Genomic DNA, 19,853 nt, shown 5'->3' with positions numbered 1-19,853 from the left:
TAAACTGAATAGTAACATGTTCTGAGCCAGCCAAGACCAAGGAGTAGAGAGGAGACAGCAAGTTTAGCCTGTGGCTGGGATGAAAAAATTCGTATTATCTTCATACTCTTCTGACTTGAACTTGAACCCAGCTCTCCTTGCAGAGATTCTAAACTTTCACCACCACTGCTGCCATGGGGGCTGAGCCATTGCCAAATGCCCTCTTCCCATGCCACATTGATATGGACAGCATGTTTATCAGAGAGAGACTGACATCTCTATCCTGCACACCTAGACCAATAATTTCAGATATATCACTCATTAAGCTTACGTGCTCTGAAGAAGATCTTGCATAATTTAAAAAAAAAAAAGAGAGAAAAGTACTCTTACAGTGTAGCTGGTGCATCCAGTGTTAGTGATCCAAGGTTTCATCACTCAGCCTGGACCTGCACAAGCTGTACTCAGATGGGTAAGGCTACCTAAGTGTTCTTGGAAGCAATGATGTGCACAGCAGGCCTCAGATGACTCCGAGAGATACAGTCTTGGATCTATTTTTTATTCTATTTATGGTGCCAGTATGCAATTCATTAAGTGACAAGACTGCAAAATTCAGTCCTGCAGGAAGTCACTCCTGATCAAGGAAATTTAAGAACATGTGAGGCCACAGCACCTTTTGTTATTATTTATATTGTGGCTGTGTCTTAAGGAACAGGAGAGAAGTGAAAGATAACTCTTGCCCAGTGAGGGTGATGGTTGTGGGAAGATGCCAGTGATCAGCCTGGGAGAACACAAGCTCTAGACTTTATTGTTCTGCATGACAAGCACAATATTTTGCAGACCAACTACATAATCATTGCCAAGATTTTTGAAGTAGTTGTGTTGTAGTCAGGACAGCAGGAAGACATGAGTGCCACAGTTCATTAGGATGAGCAATATTCCATATTAGACAAGCTGCTTGTAAAAAATGGACACATTTTGGTCATACACGACTCTATATGTGAGAGATACACTACAAACATCACTCAGCTCCTTTTATATGTATTGCAGCGAGGCCAAACTCATGATGAGAAGGGTCATCTTCTTTTGCAAACTCTTGCTGTAAATAATCCAGTAGCCGATGCTGCAAAGAAAACATAGAGAGGATGTCTCCAAGAGGCAGGTTTAAATACAATCTGCGTGAACTGTTCTGAAGGGAAGAAGATGGGGAAAAATGAAGGAACAACAGCCTCACAGTTGCTGTGGCTTCCATTTCTCTCTAGAACGGCCTGCTCCTGGGTGGTCCATTGTGGTCTGACCTGTTGTTTAAATATGTTTGAGGAATGGGAGTTGGCGAAAAGGATGTCATCTTTGTTCTTCCAGCCAAAAATAGGTCTAACGTATAAATAATTGTATGAAGGTGTCTTGTTTTGTAGATCTCAGATCTAGGAGTGGAGCTCAGCTCATCACGCTGGGTCCTTGGCAGATCAGATGAAAAACACATGATCTGAATTAGCTCAGATATCACACTAGATGTCAAAACACAGGTCACAGATCAGACACTGGGGAATGCTTCTTCTAGACCGCCACAACGCTTCTTCATAAACTTCAAAAGGATGTCAGCCAAGATACATCAAGTCTTCCAGTATCATCTCTAGGCTGAGAGGTTTGGCTGACTCTAATGCAATGAGTGTCCAGTAAAAGTATAATAGTATTCATGTGGCCTTCATCAGTACTGAACGTAAGAGTGACAGTGGATCTTGTCAGAAGTAGGTTTTTTATTTTCCAGGCATATTAAAAAAATCACAGTTTGTACCATCGTAAGATGATATGTAAACTCACATCAGTCAGCAGAAAAACTACAATCAATTTTCTTGGTTTGGGCAAGGCCCATATTCTTGTAGGTTGGTGTTTACAAAAGCCATAAGGAAATTGATGCTTGACTTTCACTAAAATTCAGTGAGAATTAGATGCAGAGCTGCTTCCAGTTTGTTCCTTTTTCCATTGGTGATGCATCTGTCAAACAGCCTGTCCCTTAAATAACTACTTGAGGATTAGGCACCGATTTTAGCCGTATGACCTTGTCTCAGGGCAAAAAGTGTATAGCACATGGAATCTCATTGAATGGAAAGCCATTTGCAAACCCCAAGTGGAAGTGCTTGAGAGTAAAATCCCACTTCAAATACTGTCTTGAACATGTTTCGTGAAGTAGCAACCCAATTTAGGGATTGGCCTGAGTCAAAAATGAGACCTGGACCATGTCTGTCTCTTATTCTTCATTAGCTGCCTTATGATCTCTTCTGGTGCAGACAGGGGCAGCAGGCATGTTTGAATAAATGGGGTAAGTGTTAGAAATGGCTTAAAGCTGAATGCTTTTCCATGACAAGAAAAAAGCTTCCACTGCTGCTTGTTTACTTCTGATTTATTCCCCAATAAAAAGGGGCAAAGTTCACTCTTTGTGAGCTCAACATTGTCTACAAAAAAATTAACTTCAGTAAAGCATCTGATGTATTATTGCCATTCTTTCACAAAAGCAGCTGGGATAGCATGGGAAAAAAAATGATCTTTACACTCTGAGGGAAGCAGAATGGTGGGAGAAGCCAGTCTCTCATTTGACAGCGGTGTTTAGAGAATAAATTGCTTTTTCCTCCATTACTGGCATTTCACTAGCTTACAGCTAGTGAAGCACAGTCACTGGCCTAACGGTTTAACCAAGCTTTTCTGGGAGTAGAAAGAAAAATAAATGCTAAGATGACATTTATTAGGTGTCCTTGTTTAGTCAGTCCATTAGCTGCTTTTAGTTCTCGCTCTACATGCTGAAGGGCTGAAGGAAGTTAATAGACGTCTTTCAGTCCCCCTGGCTCGTATGATTGGAAAGGAACAGGTACAGACTGAGGAGGAAGAAGAAATATTGAAGCTGATTGAAAAGAATGAGTTTCAGGAAGACCCAGTACAGCCCAGCCAGGTGCTTGTACCCATGAGCGAGCTCTTATGTTGTAGATGATGAAAGATCAGACAGTGGGAAATGTTGCCTAGCGAAAAGGTGTATTCGTTGCTAAAAAGACGTTTTTACACCTGTACTGATTTAAAGCTTTCTCTCTTCCTTGAAGGACTTAGATGATCAAAGGATTTAGTCTCCTTTTCCTCTCCCTTTTTTGAGTGTGTGCACGTGTATTTCTTTGCTCTTTCTTACAGTGTGTCTCCCTTGCTGGAGTCTCATCTTCTGTTGTGTCTCACTACTTCTATGCTAGCTATGATACAAGCACTGACACCAGAACCTTCAACCTGCAGTGTTCTCCAGAGAGCTCCGTTTATCTTCATGCTGTAGACAAATCATCACTAGAGTAAAACTTACTACTGGGCTACAAGCCCTGTACTTCAGATTCCCAAGCAATTGGAGTAATTTAAAGCATATGGAAAAGGGCTGCAATGAGCTTAGTAGTGTTGATACACCTTTTGACAATGTCTCGATTTTCTTATGTGATCCAGCCTTCAATAACCTTCAAGCAGTGGACTAATGGATGAAGGAAATACAGACATTTAACATTAGTTGAATCATAACAGAACATGCATTCATTTTTCTTACCTGTCTGAAAGTAGTGTTTTCAATTGAGTTGAGACTCAGCAGGCCGCTTTGCCCTGGTTGTCTGCCTGAGGCAGTTAAACCTTCCATACTCCACTACACTTGCTCAAATTGGAAATAATAGTAGCTTCCTTCAAAATTCACAAACACACTGAGATCCTGGAAAACAAAGTAATGCACTGTTATTACATATAAGAGCAAGCTCAGCAGCTTGGGTGAAGTGAGGAGGACCCCAGCCGTGTTTTTTAAGGATGCCAGCACGCATTCAGTGTCTTGGGCCTTTGGTTGGGTGGTGCAGCTGCAGTTCATCCCTTACACTGCTCCTTCTTCTTTCAGGGAACAAGTGGGCCAGGAAAGGAAAGGATATCCAGCTTGGTTTGAACTGGCTCTCCAATTTATGCTCCAGACTGCAAAGGCCAAATATATATAAGACTCCATCAGCTTTGAAAAGGAACTGAGCAGCGCAATGGGACTCCCCACCCAGGTTTTGGCCTGTGCGATCTTAGCTTTGCTGTACCAGCATGTCAATGGTGGACTCATCAAGCGAATTATCCGGCAGAAGCGGGAGACTGGGCTAAATGTGACCTTGCCAGAGGATAATCAGCCTGTAGTTTTTAACCATGTCTACAACATTAAGTTGCCTGCTGGCTCCCTTTGCTCTGTGGACCTGGATACAGCGAGCGGTGATGCAGACCTGAAGGCGGAAATTGAACCTGTCAAGAATTACGAGGAGCACACGGTGAATGAGGAGAACCAGATTGTCTTCACGCACCGTATTAACATTCCCCGCCGGGCTTGTGGCTGCGCAGCTGCCCCAGACATTAAGGATCTGCTGAGCAGACTAGAGGAGCTGGAGGGGCTGGTATCCTCCCTACGGGAGCAGTGTGCCAGCGGGGCTGGATGCTGTCCTAATTCCCAGGCAGTAGAAGGTAAGGCAGACCGGGGAGCTGCTCTTGGGGAAATTCTTGTGCTGGCTGTAGATCTTGTTTAGAGCAGATACTCAAATCTGTTTCAAGAATGAGTAAAAGCCAACCTTGTTAAATTTGAAACGTAATCAAAACTGGGAATGTATTTGGCCAGCTTGCAAGATACACTCATTCACAATTTTGCAGCTTTATGAACCTGTGGGTCGGAAGTCTGCCTGGGCTGCTTTGTAGCTGTGGCATTGAGCATGTATGGCACTTGGGCATGGTGACAATCTGTGTCGGAGTTAAGATTAAAACTCATGCAGTGCAAGCTCTTGGCTCCACATTTTGTCCCTTTGAGTAAGCTGCCAATGTAACCGGTTTTGTTTCCAAGTTTTCTTTAATAGAGACCAATAAAAATACAGCAGGACATAAGGCAATAGACAGGCAGAAATAGTTAGAGAAGGGGGAAATAGGTATCCTTCCAGCTGTTTTTTAAACTGAGGTAAGAGATTAGTAATACAAGAGAGAAAACACAGGTCTTCTCAGTATTAACCTGTGCCTCTGACCTCAGGGCCGGTCTCGCAGTTGATGATACAGTGTGCGGCCTGGCTTTTTATATTCTGGAGTGAATTGGTGAATAATGCTTCATGGTGCATGCCCTAGTGAAGCAGTCAGGAAAGCTGCTCAGACACTGGAAGAGGGATTTTGAGAAGGGCAGAGAAATCCAGCATGTTCATTTACCAAGTAGTTGGCAGGGGTTCTTCCCTAGCATTAGCGCAAATTAAAGCATTCCTGGTAAACTAAATCTCACTAGAGAAAGGAGGAGGAATTATCATTTAAAAGCTTTAGTGATTCTGGAAATTATGTCCTGCAGGGAGCTGGGAATATCAGACCCCTTTTTGGTTGTGTGTGCCACACTGGCTTAACACATCCCAGAGCCAAGGGGAGTAATGGGTTTTCTGCGTCCTTGGTACAGGTCGCCTGGACACAACACCCTATTGCAGTGGACATGGCAACTACAGCATCGAGATCTGTGGCTGCATTTGTGAGCCCGGCTGGAAAGGCCCCAACTGCTCCGAACTGGACTGCCCGCGCAACTGCTTCAACCGGGGCCTCTGCGTCCAGGGTAAATGCATCTGCAACGAAGGCTTCACCAGTGAGGACTGCAGCCAGGCCACCTGCCCATCTGACTGTAACGACCAAGGCAAGTGCGTGAATGGGGTTTGCGTGTGCTTTGAGGGGTACACAGGCACAGACTGCAGCGAAGAGCTCTGCTCCCAGGGGTGCGGTGTGCATGGGAGGTGTGTGAGCGGCCAGTGCGTGTGCGACGAGGGCTTCACCGGCGAGGACTGCAGCGAGCCCCTCTGCCCCAACAACTGCCACAACCGTGGGCGCTGTGTGGACAACGAGTGTGTCTGCAATGAAGGCTACACTGGCGAGGACTGCAGTGAGCTCATCTGCCCCAATGACTGTTTTGACCGTGGGCGCTGCATCAACGGGACCTGCTTCTGCGAAGAGGGCTTCACCGGGGAGGACTGCGGGGAGCTGACCTGCCCTAACAACTGCAATGGTAACGGGCGCTGCGAGAATGGGCTGTGCGTCTGCTACGAGGGCTTCGTGGGGGATGACTGCAGTGAGAAGAGGTGTCCGAAGGACTGCCACAACCGTGGGCGCTGCGTGGGTGGGCGCTGCATCTGCCACGAGGGTTACCTGGGCGAGGACTGCGGGGAGCTGCGGTGCCCCAACGACTGTCACGACCGTGGGCGCTGTGTCAACGGGCAGTGTGTGTGCCATGAAGGATTCATTGGGGAGGACTGTGGGGAGCTACAGTGCCCCAATGACTGCAACAACCGTGGGCGCTGTGTCAATGGGCAGTGTGTGTGTGACGAGGGATTCACTGGGGACAGCTGCGGTGAGCTGCGATGCCCCAACGATTGCAACAACCGTGGACTCTGTGTCAATGGGCAGTGCATGTGTGACGAGGGGTTCACAGGGGAGGACTGTGGGGAGCTGCGGTGCCCTGAAGACTGCCACAACCGTGGGCGCTGTGTGGAGGGGCGCTGCGAGTGTGACAATGGCTTCACGGGGGAGGACTGTGGTGAGCTGTCCTGCCCCAACGACTGCCACCAGCGTGGGCGCTGCATTGACGGGCGCTGCGTGTGCCATGAGGGCTTCACAGGGGAGGACTGCCGTGAACAGTCCTGCCCCAACAACTGCAACAACGTGGGCCGCTGCATTGACGGACGGTGTGTCTGTGAGGATGGTTACATGGGAGACGACTGCTCCAATGGTATGTTGCATATATATATTTGAAAACTCCCCTTGATTTTATATATATATATGTGTGTGTGTGTGTGTGTGTGTGTATGTTAGAGCTGACAAAAGCTTAGAGTAAAATCATGGAAACAGTTGTAGTGGAAACTTAGCTATAAAGCCACATGCTTAGTTTCCCAGTACCACTGACTCTATGGAAATTGATAGAAAATTTTGGCAGCTAGATAATGACAGGCATTACACTATAAAGGAGGTAGTTTTCTTTAGTAGATCCCAGGGGAGAAATTTTGGAACTGAGATCTTTGTAGAGTAATCAAAGAGTACTTTGGGGTAAGGAACATTATAAAAGACAATGAATACCCTTGAAAAGAAATTCCCATTTTTCACCTCCTCCTTCTGGAAGACTTCCAAGCCACATTTTGTGCTCTTGCGCCTGCAAATGTGGAGTAATCTATTGAAAGTATTTACAAAAATAATCATGTTTTATTTTACCTTGGAAAACCTGTGCAATTCTGTGTATCCAAGCCCCAGGACTTCCAGCCTTAAAATCATGTGTTGCTGGCAGTTGAATTAAACATCTGAATCCCGAGGGACCCAGCTATAGTAGTCTTGTGCAGTAGCCATGAGAGGAGGAGCTGGAACACAGTCAGCCATAGGTTGTGTGCAAGTGTATGAGTAGAAATTGGCCCATGACTCTTAGAAATGTCTGTAGTTTTCATCAGCTGAACATTCCTTTCTTCAAGTGGCTAATTTGTGTGACATGGCTTCCCCATTCCCTGTTTGTTAGATGATTCTTATAAACTGCTCATGGGAAAATGTGAAACTGGGTAAGTTGTTATTTTCTGAGCCTGGAAAACTTCTTATAAGTTTTTTTTTTTTGTTTTTTCCCCTTCCTAGTGTCTCCTCCAACTGAACTGACTGTGACAAACATAACAGATAAAACTGTAAATCTGGAATGGAAGCACGAGAATCTCGTCAATGAGTACCTCATCACCTATGTCCCTACCAGCAGTGGTGGCTTAGATATGCAGTTCACCGTGCCAGGAAACCAGACAGCTGCCACTATTCATGAACTGGAGCCAGGCGTAGAATACTTTATCCGAGTCTTTGCAATCCTTAAAAACAAGAAGAGCATTCCAGTCAGTGCCAGGGTAGCAACATGTGAGTTTAATATTCCCTGTATTCATTCTTTTGTCTGTTCTATAGTATGTATTTATTTGCATCCCTTTTTTAGGGTATTATTTCTTTTGTGTTTTCTGTTTTCAGTTCATCTTGTGTTCTCGACAAAGACAGTCTTCTACACTTTCATTTTCTATTCTTTTCCAATACTAATGACTGTCTGAAAAGTACAGTTCACTAGCGCTTCTGCTCTCTGTAGTGCCTCCCAATGAATATCATGGGGTCTTTGTAATTTAAGACCCTTGGCTTCTTCATAATAAGGTACATTTTTAAAATCCGGTAATGCTTCCTGAAAAATATAAAAATGTAGTAGCGTATACAAGAGCAATATGAAATCACTTGGATTCAAACTATTTTGACTAAAATAGAGGTTATATTTGTTTTGCATTTCCAGTGTGTTCTGCCACAACTTACTTTCTATCTGCCTGTCTGCTCTTTTGTTGTTCATCTTCCTTTTTGTATTGTGCACACCACGGTGATATCTAAATATCCCAGCCTCAGAAGATGCTCTTTGACCTCTGTCACTGTGCTAATTTTGAGAGACCTGGGGCATGATTCATCTTACCTAACTTCAATGTCCACACTAGGCTTCTTTCAAGATGGCAAAAAAAGAGATTTCTAGGGCAAAATTCATTTTACTCTAAGGTGACATCTAAAAGAGGTCAGAGGAATGTCTCTCCATAGACACTGGCTGTGAAGAGGGTTTAAACATCTCAGATGCAGATACCTACATGGTAGATATTTATAGTGGTGGAAAGATGTCCCACCCCCAGTGCCCTATTTATGGGAACTTGTTGCTCATGTAATGATATCCTTTTTTTCTGTCACAGATCTGCCTGCTCCAGAAGGTCTGAAATTCAAATCTGTTAGAGAAACGTCTGTCCAGGTGGAGTGGGATCCTCTGAACTTTTCGTTTGATGGCTGGGAGCTGGTCTTCCGTAATATGGTAAGGAAGCAGTGTTTCTTGTATGGAGGCCATATATAAGTGAAGGATCCTGGATTTTTTATATTTATACTAACTGATTGTTCCATGTGTTACAGAAAAAGGATGATAATGGAGATATAACCAGCAGCTTGAAAAGGCCAGAGACATCTTATATGCAGCCAGGTTTGGCACCAGGGCAACAGTATAATGTATCCCTCCATATAGTGAAAAACAATACCAGAGGACCAGGACTATCCAGAGTGATAACCACAAGTAAGCACAACCTGCATTTGCTGTAGTGCCACCAATAAAACAACTGCTGTTCGGGGTAGCCTAGGGAGTTTTTAAACAAAAAGAAAGCCAAGCTCTATACTGTAAATTGATAGGCAGGGAAAAGGAAGTAGTAGAGCTGCCAATGAAGAATACATGAGGAGAAATTAATTCCTTTCCAGATTACCTGTTTGAAGAGGAAAGGAAATTTATGTTTAACTAGAAGGGTAGCAAGCAGTATGCACTTTTATTCTTTTTAAAAACGTACATCAACAGGAACTAGAATTTCTTTCATGCTGGTCATATTTGCATGAAGAAATTATTTAAAGGAGAGTTTCTGTTTTGTGGATGGAGAATCTTTTAGGGTTCCTGCATGTCTTTCCTTTGGAAGCTTCTGATGTTAATGAATTTTGATGAATTTGCTTCTGATGAATTGACTCCATTTGGCACTTTCTTCTACAACTATAAAAAGTAAAGGAAGAAAGTAAATGAAAATAAGTTTCAGGTGGTAGATGCCACTCATTTTAATTTTGGTCTGAATCAGCAATTAAAAGCACAAGAATATGGCAAGATTTCTTTAAAAAACCCCACCTTTTAATCTCTTCGTAACAGAGCTTGATGCCCCTAGCCAGATTGAAGCAAAAGATGTCACAGACAGCACAGCTCTCATCACGTGGTCCAAACCCTTGGCTGAAATCGAAGGCATAGAGCTCACTTATGGCCCCAAGGATATTCCAGGGGACAGGACAACCATTGACCTCTCTGAAGATGAAAACCAATATTCTATTGGAAACCTGAGGCCACACACAGAGTATGAAGTGACACTTATCTCTCGTCGAGGGGACATGGAAAGCGACCCCATGAAAGAAGTGTTTGTCACAGGTAAGAGGCTTGGATACCAATCCAGACTTCTGGGAGGGTAATGCAGTCACCATCAATCTTCCTGTGCTATTTGCGTCATGTTGCTTGAGTTGATAGTTACGGCACCAACACAGAATCAGCACTCTTACAGAGGTACATGAAAATGGAGAATGTTTTCTGTGCCTTTTATACCTTACTGGCTCAACAAAATATTTATACCCCCCCAAGTATGTATTTTGAAAATGGGAATTACGTTATTAAGTCACTTAGAAGCTTTTGCTCATCATACCCTAAATCTCTACTTCAAGAAACAAATTCTTCTGGATTACTTGCCTCTCTGCTGAGCTAAATATCTTCCATGGTTCCTATTCCATCTAAGACCTTATTCCTCTTTGTCTAAGTGTGTAACAGATTAGCAGAGAACTTTGCTTTTTTTCCTCCTTCAGTTCTGCAAATGTTTTCTGTTACGCTTTTAAAAATTTACTTTGCTCCTTAGTGATGCTGGGAATGCCTTATGGAAGTGTGGGTCTTTTAGCATGTTACCGAGGTTTGATGCATTAAGAGAGCTGAGTAAACAGTGCATAAAGAAATAGCTTCCTTTTCATCCCAAACTGTAGTTGTTCATTCAGAGCAGGATTTAAGTCTACTATAGTTATGAACAGTGAAAGCCCACTGAATTTCTACATAATATTCACCTTTTTTTTTGAGATTTAGAGTTCCTTTCAGCCATGATTGCAAGATATATACTGAACAGAAGTTCTGAAGATGATAAATTCTTTTTTTCTTAGCAGCCTTTTTCCTTTTGAAAGGTCTGTTATTTATAAAGGAAAAAACAGTATTTTCATCCAAATATGTTTTTCCACAAGCCTATTTTGTAATAAAAAATCATTACTAAAATTGAAAACATCTTTGTCTCAGGAGATAAAAGTTGAATTTCTTCCACTTATTTTTTTTCCCAAAGCTAGTGAACTCTCTACTTCATGCTAAAAGAAATCTGCTTGATGTGGTCAAGAACATAGTGGTATCATGTGAGATGAAACTTAACTTCAGCTTTATGGATCATTTCACCTTCTAAATGTACTGTCATAAGAGACTGCTGTCATAAGAGAATTATTCCTATTTAATTATTTATTTATATATTGGTCGATTGATTACAGACTTGGATGCTCCAAGAAACCTGAAGCGGGTATCACAGACAGACAATAGCATTACTTTGGAGTGGAAGAACAGCCATGCAAATATTGATAACTACCGAATTAAGTTTGCTCCCATCTCCGGTGGAGACCATGCTGAGATCACAGTGCCAAAGGGCAACCAAGCAACAACCAGAGCTACACTCACAGGTAGGGGAATGGAGAGACTGTTGTTAATGTCATGCTGCTGCCATCACCCTAGAGCGCAGTCGTGCATTGAAAAAATGTCCTTTTAGTCACTATACATAAGAGACACAAGCAGAGGTTACGTGTTTTGAGTACAAGCAATTAAATTACAATATGTGTGATATATATTTACACACCTGCAGATGGGTAACTAGCCAACAGAAGGTGTGTAGCCATTTCACTTTCATGTGCATCTCTGAATCCCACTAGTCAGTTCCCTGAGTTCTAGGTAACTATGCCTTTGTGCAGATGGCTTCACATCCCCAAGTTCAGAAGGCTTTTGCAAGTTCTGGGGACGGTATTTACTGATGCCTGTCTGCAACTTTTCTGTGTGTTTGCAAGTTGCCTTACCAGCCTGCAAGGCTAGGTTATGGTACTTTCTCCATGGCATATGGATGTCAAGCTGCTTTTCTTCGGCAGAAGTACCTATATTGCAAGCTCTTGAAAGTAGACACTATCTCTAATTATGCATTTGCACAGTGTCCAAAATGCAATCTCAGTCAGACATAATCTTTATCCTTTGGCATGTACATGAAAAAAGATCTATTAACATCAGATCAGCTGGAGGGTCAACTAAAACCTTGATTTTCTGCATACACAGGAAAGCATGTATCTTACCTTGCATACATTCAGGCTTCCTTATTTAAACAAATGCCTGTAGGCATATTCTGTGGGCAGGAACTCATACTTCTGTTCCTCATCTCTTAGGTTTGAGGCCTGGAACTGAATATGGCATTGGAGTGACAGCAGTGAGACAGGACAGGGAAAGTGCTCCTGCTACCATTAATGCTGGCACTGGTGAGTAGCTTGATCCTCCTTTGTGCTCTGGAGGAAGCAGCAAATCAGGTGGAGCCAGTTTGATGTTTCTTTCCTTTCCGAGTAATTCTGTAAGAAATATTTTAGAAAGTTCTTGATTTCTTTTTGGTACCACTGGGACATTTCCCCTCAAGAGAAAGAAAAAAACATTTCCCCAAAGATCTTGACCTCTGAATCTGGCTTTCTTTTCCTGTATGAGGATCTCCTAATGCTCTGGGAGTTTCATCTCCAGGTGAGCTCCTTATTGGTAACTATGCTTACACTGATTACTCTGCCCATCCTCTAATTATGATGGCTTCTGTCCAGAATGGTGGTTATGGCCAGAAGATTGATCTGACAAAGAGTGCAGCCTCAGTGGTTGCAATAGTCCTGACTGCCCTTCAAATCCAGGATTTTTCTCTCAATGTCCCCCATCGCCCCACTGAATTCTCTGAAGGCTTAAATTCTGCCTTTCCTTCATGCAGTGCCTGCTGAAGTGAGAGCAAGTGGGGGAAATTTGTTCTAATGTGGTTTGTCTGTAAAAGAGGACTTCATCATCCTCTACCTATATCAAGCAACAGGGCTTCAAAAGCTCCAAAAGATGGATAAGACATTGAGCCATTGCTAAACACCCAGCATAGATGTTGCTTTGTCTACAAATGCCTGAAAAACTGTCCCAAGGCAGTTCAGAGACACCTCAACTTTGCTTTTTTTAACCTGCAGATCTTGATAACCCCAAGGACTTGGAAGTCAGTGATCCCACTGAAACCACCTTATCCCTTCGCTGGAGAAGACCAGTGGCCAAGTTTGATCGTTATCGCCTCATTTACGTTGGCCCTTCAGGAAAGAAGAATGAAGTGGAGATCCCCATAGACAGCACCTCTTTTATCCTGCGAGGGTTGGAGGCAGGGAAGGAATACACCATTAGTCTGGTGGCGGAGAAAGGCAGACACAAAAGCAAACCCACAACTGTCAAGGGTTCTACTGGTGAGTAACAGCTTTTTATGAGTGCCGTGCACCAGGTCACGGGTATTATTTAAAAACGTCAACTGCCTGCAGAGCAGACTTAGCTCTGTCTGGCATGATAGACTGAACTGAGGGATAGCTGTGTACTTCCCGACTTACTGTGTTTAGCTCCATGTTCTCCATGATTTCTTGCATATCCTTTGAGAAGACTCACAAGGTACACAGCTATTTGTCCTGCAGGAAATGCAGACCTCATCCTTTGTTTTAAATGAGTCTGGTATTTTGTGTATTATGTCTTATAACTTGTTCTGTTTTCTACAGCCAAAAACTGAGAGGAAGAGCAACTACAATGTATTTCACATTGCTTATTCCTGCCTAATGAATTCTCTTCACAGCATGCTCCCACCTGTTATGCTTCAGCAGAGTCAACAGGGCTCTGATGTTGCCCTTTTTCAGTTTTCTCATCCAAAAGGGAGAAAGGCTTCTGCCACAAATCTGGTCACAGTCACCATTTCCATTCGATACCATGACTGTTACATTTGTCTACAAAGAAGGGATCTATTTCTACCATCTTCATTTGTACAAACCATTCTACTTAACCAGTATCAGTGGACTACTTATTGGATAAGGTTTTATTCTTTGTGAAACGCTTTGACCCAAAACTTGTTGCGTACAGAATTATATCTCGGTGTAGAACACAAGTAAGTCCTGAATCTTCAGGTGCCTTCAGGCTAAATCCTGTGAGGCAGAGCCTTAACTGCTGTAAGCAAGCAGAGACAGTGACATTAGAATCAACTGGGCTACAATTGCTGTCCTTAGCAGATATCAAGGTGTTTATGCTTTTCTCCCCAAAGACCATCTATGAGGTAAACACATGCCAGAAGTTGTGGATTTTACAAATAAATAACTATAAAGCTTAACTGATCAAAACTGGTTTCATACTCCCTGGTAGTGTTCATGCCAGCAGAACCTCTGAATACTTTATAGAATCAAGTAATCCAGTACAGCAGAGAGTTACACGGTAAGGTGTAAACTACAGAAAACAATCAGTACTGAATTACTTGTTTGATGGATAAGTCAGGCCTGTATCCAATGTAGGAAAAAAATGAGGAAGCCTCGAGGCATACACATACCAAAGGAAGCTGAAGGTTTATGTGGCTGGAGCCAGCAGGCTTTGATTTTTCCAGAGTTATCTGTTTCTCCATCTGCCTGAACGCTGAGTGGTCTCGAAGTATGCGTAGATGGTGAAAAGGCAGAAACAACACGCTGTGGAATTTCACAGTCTGGTCTTTCCAGTACCAGCTTCCAAGGTCTCACAAGGTGGCTTCTTTTTCCTGGTTTGGTTTTTGGGGTTTTTTTATAAATGCATTCATCTGCCCAGTGTATTTGTTTTAAGTCTTTACTCAGAGCAGCCAGTAAACAAAGAGTTCTCTGCAGTGGGCTCCTTAGAAGCAACAGCAGTAGTTGACATAACCTGTCACTGTGACCTTTCTCCTGCGCAGGAATGGACTAATCCAAACACAGGAACATGGGGAGGCAGAAATGCTCTGTAAGCCTGTGGGGTATAAGACAAGAGGTCTCTTCTTCAGTTTACTTTGTCATCCACCCTCAAGTCAGTCCTCTTTATCCATGTTCCCAGTATTTGGGAGGTCCTGAAGTCCTCAGGCTAAGCCAAACAAACTTGTTGTTTTACTCTCTCTTGCAGAGCTATGGGGGACCTCAGGTCCATTGCACTGCTGGAGAGAGTACTTGGAGCAACCAGGGACAGAGAGGAATGATTGAAGTGGAAAATGCCAGTAGCAGGGCTAGGACTGGACTAGCTCTTCTCAGTGGGTGGAGGAGACAGTCCTGCTGTTGAGGGGCATGTGCCATCCCCACTGAACAGGGGAGCCAGGGACTGTGGAAGGGCTGAGAGTTTTTCTTTTCAGAGTTTCATTTGCTTCTCCAGATTACCAATTTTTCATCTTGTATTGTTCCCAGCCTCTTGATGGTTCAGTCTGGCTTCTCTGCCAGCACGTATTCAGGAGTCTACCACACGCTATTTGTATTTGTTTGCATAATGAGTTTTCATCACTGAGATCAAAGCTTCTTTCGGCCCCAGAGCTGAAGATCTTCTGTTGGTGCCTCCTCTCCCCTCTCACATTCTTCCTGATATCTTTTTATGTATATCAACTCTCCACATACAGACAGCTGAAACATTCAGAGCTCATGAACCTCTAGCAAAGGACATGTCACAAAATGCTCCATAGTATAGGGTGGCAGCCTTGTGTTACGTCTGTCTCTTCATACGGATGAAGCGCAGCTCAAGTGACAAAGTTTTTTTTAACTGATGTCCATGGTTCTGCATTCAAGGGATGGTAAAGATTATAAAGTGAACAGTTTGCTAAATGTTATTTTGTTTTGCTGAAAAGGAAAGACTGAATATTTCACACTGCCATTTGCTTGTTTGTTTTTGTAGCTCTATATAGTCTAACCCTAATGCAGGCAATGACTCCTGGCCCAGAGGAGCTTTCTGCCTCCAGGAGCTTTCTTGCTCCAGAGGCCTCAGGGATGCAGGAGGATGCACTGAGGGACCTTGTGGTCTCGAGGGTAACAGACCACAGCTTTAGTGTCTCATGGTATGCGAATACAGGAGTCTACAGTAGTTTTGTGGTGGAGTACGAGGAAGTGTCATTGGCAGCTGGGCCCCCTGCAGAAACCTTCCCGCCCAGAGAATCCCTAGGTGCTGTGACTGACGGCCTCCAAGCTAACACTTCCTATAAACTCAAGGTGTATGGATTGGCTGGAGAACAGCGCTCTTCTCCTCTGGAAGCTGTGGCTACAACAGGTACCTCCTTTCTGTTATTAACAAAGGTATCACAAACTAGGGTACTGCTTATTTGTTAGAGGTCCCACCCAGCATGGCACTAAGGTTTTGATTTAGAACCACTTCAGAAAACAAAGAAAATGAGCCATTTTACTAGTTGGAGGGACCTTTCTGGCAGCATGTCTTGAGAATGTTACACCAGATTAACAACTAATCTGTAGGGTGAGCACGTAACCCAGCTCTGAGGAAGCCAAGCAGTCAGACTGCAGCTTTGTTCTTTCTTGCTCTGGTTCTGGAACCCTGCCTGCATTGCACAATGTGGGTCCTAGAGGAGGAGGGATGGTAATACATCAGGCATGAGCGGCCTGTGCAGATAAATGAGTGGACGTTAGAGAAACCAAACACCTACCTCAAATTCCTCTGCTGAAGGACCCAGATTGTGCAGCAACTGCTGATGAATCGTGGATGTGATACTGTCTTGCCTCTGGAAATGAGTTGCACATAGGAGCATGGCTTGGAGAAGTAACTTTTCCATTCTGTTGAAAGTTTTTAAGAAGATTTATGCTGTTTACCAAAGACCTTTGTCTGTGCTGTGCGTCAGTCCCTCTTCCTCTCCTGGCTTCTACTAGTCTTAGATTGCGCCACCTTTTTTTATACAAACTCAAAGAAACATCAGGAGGAATAATTAGGTGAGCCAGGTCAATGGGAAACTACAGTGCTGACCACTGGGAAAATAATTTCGCCAGTAAAGATTGTCTGTTTCTTCAGCTGATTCCTCTGCTAAGACTATCTGGAACCTGACTTCAGTATGAGGATTTTTAGTGGTAGCTACTGTAGTATTTCTGGCCTGTGATATACTGCGATGCTTTCTTTATGAAATTCAGGGCTGCTGGGCACTGTAAGCCCAGTTTAATCAGCTGGGTGAGAGAGGGGAAAGCCATTTAGCCAAAGGCATCTGAAAAGAATATAAATTCCTTGGTAGGCCATCATGTCTTACTGTGTGCTTGAGCTGATGAGAGACTCCGCAGTGAAACTGGCTGATAGTCCCTCTTGGAAAATAATCTAAAATCCAAGAGACAGATGCAAGAAATAATACGGAATACTGTTTGCTCTATCCCGGGTAACTGGAGAAATGTCCTGGCAGGACATTAACATTCTTTTTAGTAAAATTGCCAGTGAAGCATTACAATGGAATTCCTCAAAAGGCCAGCAACAGCAGTATAGACATATTCAGGCCATATTCAGCCTGAAGATTTTACTAAGAGAATGATATTGAGAAGTATTCCAGTCTAAGAAAGAGTGAGCGTCTGTTGTCCATCCACTTTCCCTTCTACATAGCTTTCAGTTCTTTGGCATCTACTATTCATTTATCTTGCCACCATGAATCATTCTACCTGGCTGTCACCCACCCACCTAGGGCTCCGAGAGCTCTCTTTCTCTTCTCCCCATCTATTCCTCTAGTTGCTAAGTCACGTGTTTGAACTCCGTTGGTCTTGTTATCCTACAGTTTGATTGTTTTCCAGATTTTCTGTTATAGTATTCTATCTGTCAAACAATGAACACTGATACCGTCTGTGGCATCAGAGTATTTGTCATGTATTACTATCATTTTCATGTATTCATATAATTTTCATTTTTCTATCTGTTGTATGTTTGTACACAAAGCTTAATGGACTTAATGTGGGGTATATGTGTGTTTATATGTGTGTGTAGAAGGTAGACCACTCTTTCTCGTCCACAAATTCATTTGTGCAGTCAAGTCATTAAACCCAAGGGAATATTCAGAATTAGGTCATAAAAAAAATCAGAGGTAATATAACTGCATATAATCACATATGGTCCATGAGACAATCTGTACACGGCAACCTCCCATGTCGTTGTCAAAGCTGGCACAATAAAATTAACCCACTTGTGACAACAAAATTCTGAATGCAAATGCCAATTAGGTGGTTGGTCCCTCAGTTTTTGTATAATGCAGTTGAACTGTTGCTGTATTTCCCGTTCAGATTAGAGAAATCAAGTCCTTGTGTGGTCATAGTGTAATGGGCAGGAACCTGGGAGAAATGTCAGTAGGAGTGGTCAACTAAAATGAGGGACCATGAGAAGCCAATTTTGACTAATATTACACAGGGTTTTCTCAGGCATCCTTGGTATATCAGGAGCATAATGCCAGCCTGGTTTTTTTCTTTTTCCCTTGTGTTTTTGGATGTTTTGTCCTAGGTTTCCAATTCAGGGTGCATGGCAGTTTCCGAGTGGGACCATCCACAGCATGGAGCTATAGATGTGTAATGCACTACTGCCCTTTCCTCCCCACTGGTCTGTTCGCTCTATGCATGTCTTCTGCAGAAATACTCCACAGTAAAACCCAGCTACCACTACGCATGCTAAGTAGACAACCTTAAGGCTGACCAAGTACCAGTGCACTTGCTTGATGCCAGTTTTTTGCCTGTTCCCAGAATAGGAAAGAGCTGGTTGGCATCGAGTTGTGCACAAGCAGCTGAGAGTCGCAGAAGGCTAACGGTGCCACGCTGCATGTCTTCCTGCTTTGTTACGTGAGCTTAGTAACCCTGGTGCAGGCAGGTATTTCTGATGCTCCGTCTACTGAGAAGGAGGGATTTATGCCAGGGTTACCATTGCAGGTATGCTGGCGTGATGACAACATGCCTGTCCTTGGGTTGCACCATATTTAGGGCCTGGTTCGGATCATGTGCTGGGGTCACTTAAGGAGGGCCCTTACCTGAGTCAAGAATATCACTGATATATCTAAATATAAATGTTTGCCTCACAGGCTTCTCTCCTTCCTGGAGGTGAGCAGAAAACAATGTTTCTACATCTGTATTTGTCCTGAGAGTATATTTTCAAGATAACATTTCTGCATTTATTTTAAAGCATTTTTAATTGATCTTTCTCCTCTGAAACCTTTTTTTTTTCTGATACATGTGTGAATTTGGAGACAGATACTGAATCCTGAGTACATATTTGTGCTGATCTGATTGATGGTAGTAGATGACTTGTGCTCTCTTAATTGAATGCAAGTGGAGCATGAAAGCAAGGCAGTCCTTGAGGTGTGAAATGATGTGGTTTTCCACTAATGAGGAGATAATTCTGCATGTCAGAAAAATCACCTGCCTGTTGCCTTGCAGCTGTGATCAGAAACACATTCTCTGTGATCTCCACAGTTCTCAGATTTTCAGAATCTGACTGTACTGCAAGATATGTTCACAGATCATTCAGCATGTTGAAGGCCAAGTCTTTTTCCCTTCCATTCCTTTAAATCTCTTTAAAGAAAGATTGCTCAAGTTCGTTCTGTCTTGGTTTTTAGGTAAGGATGTATGTCCCTCTGTCTTTTTTGAAAATTCTGCATGTATCCAGATGGATAACTCCTCCAAGTCTGTTTTTGATTGGCTAGGATGAGATTTAGCATGCTTCTGCTGTGGCTGATTTCTGAGGCTGGATCTGAATACGTTTGCAATATTTGGCATGCATTCCACTTATGGTTTGTGACATGCCGTAGTAAAGATAAAAGGCATGTTTGAGACTTTGGGTTCAAATCCTCTCTGATGTAAATTAGCAAACTTCTTTGAAGGTAGTTGAAGTGTACGGATTTACATCAACTGAGGATGTGCCCATTTCTCTGCTGGAAGCATTTCAGCTCATCTCTGTGTTTAATGGTGGTTGCTCTGGATCTGGTAGTTAGTGTGGTTGTGGGAGAACCATGTTGTGCTTGGTGATGCTGCCTTTGCTTGTGGCCTGGATTCAGTCTCCAAAAAAGAAGTACCCATCTGTTTTCTCTGTTCTTAGAACTCTTTAATGCAAAGTACACAAACTGTTTTGTAGCAGATGTTAGCTGTCTTTTGGTATATTTGGGGGTTTATTATCAGGAAATTTTAACTTGTAATTTACCTCTGTTTAGCACATCTAGTCACAACAGCTGGAGACTCAAACAGTGAAA

At 43.2% G+C, this 19,853-nt stretch overlaps 1 protein-coding gene across 4 annotated transcripts in view; it reads left to right on the top strand.

Annotated features, from left to right (window-relative positions):
• Window positions 1–19,853, top strand: part of TNC (tenascin C) — a 121,923-nt gene that overhangs the window by 70,401 nt on the left and 31,669 nt on the right. For all 4 annotated transcript variants that reach the window (XM_054848401.1, XM_054848403.1, XM_054848400.1 and 1 more), the window contains 9 exons: window positions 3,875–4,467; window positions 5,423–6,736; window positions 7,618–7,881; window positions 8,730–8,845; window positions 8,941–9,097; window positions 9,707–9,976; window positions 11,113–11,298; window positions 12,043–12,132; window positions 12,853–13,116. In XM_054848401.1, the coding sequence (XP_054704376.1) occupies window positions 4,005–4,467; window positions 5,423–6,736; window positions 7,618–7,881; window positions 8,730–8,845; window positions 8,941–9,097; window positions 9,707–9,976; window positions 11,113–11,298; window positions 12,043–12,132; window positions 12,853–13,116 (3,124 nt within the window). In that variant the 5' untranslated portion in view covers window positions 3,875–4,004. The remainder of the gene's footprint in view (window positions 1–3,874; window positions 4,468–5,422; window positions 6,737–7,617; window positions 7,882–8,729; window positions 8,846–8,940; window positions 9,098–9,706; window positions 9,977–11,112; window positions 11,299–12,042; window positions 12,133–12,852; window positions 13,117–19,853) is intronic.

The sequence above is a fragment of the Grus americana genome, chromosome 20, assembly GCF_028858705.1.
Source record: "Grus americana isolate bGruAme1 chromosome 20, bGruAme1.mat, whole genome shotgun sequence".
NCBI lineage: Eukaryota > Metazoa > Chordata > Aves > Gruiformes > Gruidae > Grus > Grus americana.
The sequence above is the reverse complement of the archived record's forward strand: the minus strand, read 5'-3'. Positions and strand labels throughout refer to the sequence as shown.